General features: G+C 42.5%; 1 protein-coding gene and 1 pseudogene across 4 annotated transcripts in view; one reads left to right on the top strand and one right to left on the bottom strand.

Annotated features, from left to right (window-relative positions):
• Positions 1–7986, bottom strand: part of SERGEF (secretion regulating guanine nucleotide exchange factor) — a 180841-nt gene that overhangs the window by 151979 nt on the left and 20876 nt on the right. For all 4 annotated transcript variants that reach the window (XM_006904726.3, XM_015589488.2, XM_025046343.1 and 1 more), the window contains exon 8: positions 7316–7474. In XM_006904726.3, the coding sequence (XP_006904788.1) occupies positions 7316–7474 (159 nt within the window). The remainder of the gene's footprint in view (positions 1–7315; positions 7475–7986) is intronic.
• LOC112479382 lies at positions 362–480 on the top strand (annotated as a pseudogene).

The raw sequence follows: 7986 nt of genomic DNA, 5'->3' as shown, positions 1-7986 counted from the left end.
AAGGATCAAGGATAACTGAGAATTTTCTTCCTTATTATCTGGGAGAGTGTTACTGGCAATAATTGGAGAAAGATGCCTCTCTGAAGAGTAAAGAAAGTTCAGTAAATGAATTAGAGCATTCTGAGATGCCTTCAACATGAAATTATAGCATCAGGCTTGGACACAAAAGACCAGGTTCAAGTTTTAGCTCTGCCCATCTGTGTGAACCAGAGCGATGCCATTAATCAATTAGGGACCTGTCTGTGAAGATGCTAATACCCATCTTGCTAACTTCATATGAGAAAATATATGTGAAAGCACTTTAAAGTGGTCCATGAGAGCTGACTGCTGTTGTAGTATCATAAATGAAAATACATCTGCTGTCTGCGGCCATGCCACCCTGAACAAGCCTGATCCCGTCTGATCTCGGAAGCTAAGCACGGTCAGGCCTGGTTAGTACTTGGATGGGAGACCACCTAGGAAGACCAGGTGCTGTAGGTGTAAAAAATAAAAATAAAAAATAAAAGATTGTAAGCTGATAAGGTCCTTGCAATCTGTGAGGTCAACCAAGGGTTGCCTCGCCTATAAAAAAAGAAAAGAAAAGAAAAGGAAAAAAAATACATTTGCTTCCACGAATCCTGGAATGGCCTCCTGACACTTGCTCCAGGGGTACCATCTCCTAGTTTCTATTCCATGCACAGATCCATTAAGAGAATCTATGGCTACACATTTCAGGTAATAATCAGTGTTTTCTTGAAGCAGAACTTCATGTACAGAAGGAACTATTTTATTACTCCTGCTTCAGGTCCCTGGGTTTGATTAGTTAAGTCATCCACACTTCCTCATCATCTCTGGAGAGAATGTGACAAGGTGGACAGAGTACTGGATCGAGAGCCATGAGACCTGAGTTCTGTCCTAGCTCCTTCACTCACTCCCTGTGCTTCCTCCTCTTCAGCCCTCAGTTTCCCCATCTCTAAACTGAGGGAGTCAGGGCAGATGAGATCTAAGTTCTCATCCATTCCTGACATTCTAAGGATTCTAGGATAAAAACTAATGACTTAATAATAAGCAAAAAATATCCATTTCAAAATAGTCCTTTCGGCTCAGTTTGACTTTCAACTATCGGGTTTCCAAAGCTCTAAAACACAAACATCATGAATTCCAAAGCACCTGCTTTAAATAGGGCCCATGAGGTCAGACTCTCCCTGAGCTCGGTTGAGGTTTCATGATATATGGTCCCAAAGAAGATGGTGTAATACACACTGTCACCCTCTACTGGAAAGGATCTTGGCCCCAAAACCAAAAAATCAGCATTACGTATATTTATAAACTCAGTTTAGTGTGAATCAATGGCTGGGCTTGGATTTCACTAATGCTTAGACATCAAATGCAACAAAACATTTCTTGGTCTGTGACACTCGAAGAAAGGAGAGTAGTCCTTTCCACAAATGCTGTGCAATACCTCACTTTAGAGAAAAAGAAGAATAAAAAATATCTCAACTAAAGGATATAACCAAGAACCAATAGAGCAGCGATGGGAGGGGAAACTACTAAAAAGCAGAACTGAACTTCTAGCTTAAAAGCTGCCATAAAGTCACTCCCTCTCCTCTCTGTTTCAGTCTTTTCGTTTCCAAAGTTTCTTCTTCCAAATTTGATGCTCTAAAATTCCTAAGTCGCTAGTACTTTCTTAGGCAACACTGAATACGTAAAGCGCGTCAAGCACTCTCCTTTGCACCTTTTAAATCCGTAGCCTTTGTGAGACCACGAGGTCACTTGGGGACACTGCCTGGCTCAGGGAAAGTGTTCAGAATCCCAAAAGCAACTGGATTCTAGACATTCTGACCAACCCCACATTAAGGTTTGGATCTTATGTAAATCATTCTCCTTGAAATTCTAACAAATCACCAGCAACTAGCCCTGAGCATTTGTAAGCACTGATCTTTCTACACTCTCCAGAAGGGTCCTGAATCTACCTGTTACCTGTCCAGACACATTCATACCCAGCCCCACAGAGACTCTGCCAGAAAAAGAAGACGTGGAGCACCTGACCTCAAGAGAGCTCCAGAGTTGCAAAGGGCAGAGGAAGCTAATGGGTACTGAACCGACACGTGAGCTCAGTCCTGTGACAGACCCTGGAAACTTTAATACATCATCTCATTTCATCCTCATACAAAGTCAGCAACATTTGCCTATTTTCCTACTGAAAAAATAAGCTCAGAAAAGTTAGGGTTTTTTCATCCGTCCAACATGTATTGAGTACCTACCTCGTATGTGCCAAGTATTTTGCTAAGCACTAGGATGCAACGCTGAACAAATCAAACATGACCTCTGTCCTCAGGGAGCTTACAGTCAACTGGGGGCAGGGGTGGGGGATAGGGTATCAGGCAAAGGGTCCTAAAAAATAAACAGTACAAAGGACAGGCCGTAGTGCTCTGAGAACAGATAAAAGGGATGTTAAGGAAAGGCCTCCCTGAGCAGGTGATGACTAAGTTGAAGTCTAAAAAGAAAAAAAAAAAAAGGATATAACTAAGTCAAAATGAAAGAGCGAAGAGATACGTGTGCCAAACAGAGGGAACATCAGGTGCAAAGGCACTATGGAGGAAATACGTGATGCATTCAAGGTACCAAGGAAAGACCAGAGTGGAGATCAGCCAGAGATCACGAGCTAGCACGGTACGAAAGGGGCTGGAAAGGCAGGCAGAGGGCAGACCACACAAGGCCTTGTAGGACCACTAAGGATTATGTTTTTATCATAAGAGCAATGGGAAGCCATTGCGATGTGACACAGTGGGTTTGAAAGGTCTTCCAATCTTCCATCTGAGGCATGGAGAACAGACTGGAGGGGAGAGGAAGTGAGTGTGCGAAGATGAGAACACCAGTCAGAGGCCACTGCAGGATCCAGGCAAGAGGTGCCAGTGGCCTGAACTACAGTAGCAACAGAGCTGGAGAGAGGCGGAGCTGCCCACAGCCACACAATCAAGAAGCCAACAGCGCTAAGATTCAAAGCTAGGCCTGTCTGACTTCGAAGCCCATGTTTCTCTCTACTTTGCCATTTATTCGTTAATTATAAATCATCTACTCTGTGCCAGGCCTGTGCCAGGTGCTGGGGATACAGCCATGAACAAAACAGACAACTGTTCTCATGGAATCTACAGTTTAGACATTAGACAAAGAAGAGTACATATATCAATTATATATAGATAAATAGATAGATGTATATATCACAAATTGAGATGAGACAATCGTGTGATCAGAGATTTTTAACAGGGAAAATTACCTCTAAGGACATAAAGATCTTCCAAACTGTTGATAACATAAAAGATCTACTTGCCAGCTGCATGAGGGTAAAAGACTTTGGGAAACTTTGCCTGTCAGAGTTGGATATAGAGCACCGCATCCCTGGCCAGCTCAGGAGCCCTCAGGAGAGAAGCTGGTATGTCTCAATCTTTGCATAGACCCTGTTGAAATAGAAGACTTTCTAAAAGTAACTACTAACTCCTTATTATACTCACTTAATATACTCAATATATCTCAACCTCAGGCGCCCCTCACTTATATATGTACAGCATTTTACAGTTAGTTGAGATCTTACACACAGATTCATTCATTTGAACCTCATGGCGGCCCTATGTAGAATGCAGGCAGGTTTGAATATCCTACTTGTGAGATGAGGAAATTGAGGCCTAGACAGGTGAAATGACTTAACCAAAGTAACCAAACTAGGAAGGCACCCAGACCTGCCATCCAGCTCTCACTTAGAAGAAGCACCTTGGGCCAGGAAATCGTGAATCTCGGATAAGACAGCTGCAGGTGACTGAGCCTGGATAAAGTCACCCAGGAGTCCCATGAAGTTCCTAAGAACAATGATCAGGGACATCAAGCAGCTTGGGAAAGGTTTCTAGAATGCAGCTCCACCAGCCTGAAACACAAGTACCCTTGCCAACTTTCCCAAATTAGAACAGGTTGGCTTGGACTCTTTCCAAGTGCCTCTGACTAACAGAGAAAAGTATTTTTCCATCGCAAACACTGCAGGCAGGCACCAGGCTCTTGAAGGGGAGGGCAGAGACTACATCCCCGATTCCTGTACGGACAAACTGTAAAATTATCCTGACCCGCCATGAGCTGCTTCAGCTGAGCACTGAGAATGGCAGTCTTGGGCATCGTTTCTCAATCTTGGCACGACTAACGTTTGGGGCTGGGTGTTCCTTTGTCGTGGGGGGCTGCCCTTGCATTGTAGGATGTTTAGCAGCTTCCCTGGCCTCTACCAACTAGATGCCAGTAGCACCTCCCTGCCACACATTTTGACCACCAAATATGTCCCCAGACATTGCAAATATCCCCTGGGGGACAAAAAAATTACCTGTGATTGAAAATCACTGTTTTAGGGCCTATGGAGAAGGGAAAAAGCAAAGTCGACCCACTTTCTCTCATCCTAACCCATCCCATCTTACTGAAGAGATATGTGGTCACTGTGCATAAACTCTTATTTTTATTCAAAATAACATAAGTAAAGCCTTCCCAAACAAGAGGGAAAGCAGCCTCTGCACTAACGTGGCCACAGGAACAATCCACTGCTCGAGCTTGTGAAAACACCCAGAGTCAAATATCAGCTTGTTCCACTAACTAGCTGCTTCCGACCCTGTAAGCGAATCCTGTTCCCATTAACGTGAGCGGCTAAGTCTGATTAAACTGGAAGCCCTGGCTGTTTTTCTCAATGACACTGGGCCAGGGCAAAGGTTTCCACTGCTGCTAGAGGGAATGCAAAATGGGTGAATCAAATAGCAGAAGACTCTCATTTACCCCAAATTCAGTACAACAACCAGGACACTCAGACATCCCTGCTTTTAACCATATTGGACTTAGGAGAAAGGGGGAAGTGACAAAGTACATAAACAAGAGATCTGAATTAACAAGTTAATTAAACAGCTGAACCATTACCAAAAAATCACACTCTCGAGTGGAGGCGGAGACCTGAGGATGAGCTCCAGAGCCGCTGGGGTGACTCAGACAGTGCCACATACGTGGGTTCTAACCTCCAACCCCGAGGGCTGGGCTGATGGCCCAGACATGGAAATCAGCATCAGTTACAATGCTCAAGGCTAGAGTCAAAGAAGCAGCATCTTTATGTCTTTCATTAGTCAGCTACCTAACTAGTTAAAGGGTTCACTGACAGACTCAACCAAACTCACTACCATTTGGTAGTAAGTATATTTCACTACACTGCAATTCTTTGAAGACTGACTAACCACAAAACACCTACTTGTTAACACCCAATTACTCACACTACTGCTAGTTTCTCTGCTACTTCCGCACGCTGTACTTAGATCCATTGTTGCACATCTCATACTGCAATGTACTGAAATTTGATAAAAAGTCTGTCTCCCCTAGTGAACAGTGGGCTCCTCCAGGGCAGGGTCTATACCTAGCACAAGGAACGGTACATAAACAGATCCCCACCATCTGCGTGATGGGCAGATGGATGCACGGATGGTGAAGTCTTTTATCTCTATGTTCTTAGACTTAAGCCTGTCCACACATTCTAGTGGGAAGGCACAGCCCATGTCTTCTCTCTCTTTTCTGCAAGGCTTATCAGCACATTGCTCAATAGGTCCTCAATAAACAATAACTGATTTGGTTGGACTTTTAAATCCAAGGAGACAAACTGAAGCCTTCTGTTCATAGACCAGTGACACCAAGGAAGGAGGTCAGAAATCCTAGCTGTCTCCCCTGCCTCGTACGCATTTGAATCTGTTTAGTTTCTTTTAACTGGAAATGGTTTCATGTAGGAAATGAATAGATTCTCTGCTAGGCAGTGGCGATAAGAAGTGAACGAGAGTAACATGGTGCCTTACCTCATAGAGCTCACAGTCTGGAGGAGCAGACAGATGTTAACAATTACAGAAATAAGCAGCTACTATGCTCAGTGAGTCTCTGTAAGAAAAATTTCTGTAGATAGACCCAATCTTCAAGAGAAAAACAGCCAGGGCTTCCAGTTTCTTCAGACTTAGCTGCTCACATTAACGAAGTGAACGAGAGTAACATGGTGCCTTACCTCATAGAGCTCACAGTCTGGAGGAGCAGACAGATGTTAACAATTACAGAAATAAGCAGCTACTATGCTCAGTGAGTCTCTGTAAGAAAAATTTCTGTAGATGGACCCAATTTTCAAGAGAAAAACAGCCAGGGCTTCCAGTTTAATCAGACTTAGCTGCTCACATTAATGGGAACAAGATTCGCTCACAGGGTCGGAAAGTCATGATTTTCTCTCAAATGAATGATACGCTTTCCTTATAAGTATCCTTCCGATGTAAATACAGAAAGTTTATTAGACACCTTTGTTATATAGGCCTCTGTTCCAAAATGATTATAAAATGTTTTAAAAGACCAGTTAACAGATGGTAAGTCTATGCCTGTGTCTGTGTGTTCAAGTGTGTAGTATATGTGACTTACCAAGGATAACTGAAGCTGACCTGAAAACCTACAAAAGCCAGAAAGTACTAGAATAACAGCCACCAGGCATTCAGGAGTCTAGAGATCCACGCATAGCTAACAAGCAGGCCGAAAGCAGGCAAGGGGAATCCTGAGAACTCCAGAAGTTCTGAAGGCCATGACATGATAGTAGAGCTTAGGAATTACAAATTGTCTGTCTGGGAAACACCGAGTAAATCAGCAGGACTCTAGGAAGCAGGGAAAAGAGAGGCCACGAACACACAGATCCCAAGAACAAAGCAGGAATAGGAAGACCAGGAAAAAACTGCCCTAGGGGAAAGCTGAGAAATAAGAGTCTCGAGAAAAGATAAAGATGCCAAAAGCTGGATGGCATGGCATGATAAGGTAACATCTGAGGGAATATATATGAAATGTCTGAATCAATGTACATAGTTTAAGATTAATAAAAATTTAAATCAAAATACCATGCCAACTATGATTCAAAATAATCTCCTACCTCAGTCTTTAAATATTTATCTTTAACCTGACAGTTTCTGCTGCTTTTGATTTAGACTCAGGTGGAAATGCAAATAAAGTCATCTCTTTCACTATGACAAGGCAGACTCCCCAACGACCTGCTGCAATGAGTTTCTTCTCAAAACCTCATGGACGAGAAGGGCCAGCAACCTAAACCAAAATTGCCTTTTTGGGTGCAAACCTGTGATCTAGAGAGGAAAGCCACATATTTGGCTGATTGCAGAGTCAGATCCTACGTCCTCCCCCTTTACAGTCCTAAAAGCTTTTCATCAGTAAAAACCAACCTACTTAATCCTGAGCATTCATAGCTGTTTAGACAGCTGTCCCCCAGCTGCTCTCACCAACCGCAAATTCTCGGCTGCTCTCTTACCTGTCTGAGCGACCAAGTGTGTCCACCCACTCCAAACGGCAGTGACCTTTTCATTCTGAAAATAATGTGCTTCTATTTTCTGGGGCATAGGAAGGAAAGCAGCCTGGGAAGCCAGTTGCCTGTGCTTGTTGCTTCCCCAAACATACAGCTCTCCTGCATCTTAAACAGAAGGAGAACAAAAGAGGTGAAGGACATTAGTCCAAAACAATGGGAAATAATACAAGTCTGGAAAAAAAAAAGTCGTTAAAAGAAGTTGTATTATTCTTACACCACAATGTTGAGTAGAGCAAAGCAAGATAAAAAATTCACATACAACATAACGACGTGTAAGATTTTTTAAAATTCTATAAATAGAAAACAAGGTCAAATGTTCTTAGTTTGTCAAGGAATAGAAACATGAGAGATTATTTTTTCATTAATTCATTCAATAAATACTTATTCAACATCTACCATGTATAAGACATGTTTCCGTTTTCTACATTTTTAAAAATATATATGCTTGTATCCTTTGCTAGGAAAAAATATGTTAACTTTTTTAAATAATAGGTTAAAAGATATATTTTTAAAGCTTAGATTTTTTAGACATAAGATTATTTCACTACAAGCCCTATCCAGCAGACAATGTAATGTTACCACACCACGTCTGTGTAGCGCTTCAACTCATCTGAACC

The sequence above is a fragment of the Pteropus alecto genome, unplaced genomic scaffold (assembly GCF_000325575.1).
Source record: "Pteropus alecto unplaced genomic scaffold, ASM32557v1 scaffold120, whole genome shotgun sequence".
Taxonomy (NCBI): domain Eukaryota; kingdom Metazoa; phylum Chordata; class Mammalia; order Chiroptera; family Pteropodidae; genus Pteropus; species Pteropus alecto.
This window is presented reverse-complemented; position numbering and strand designations above follow the sequence as displayed.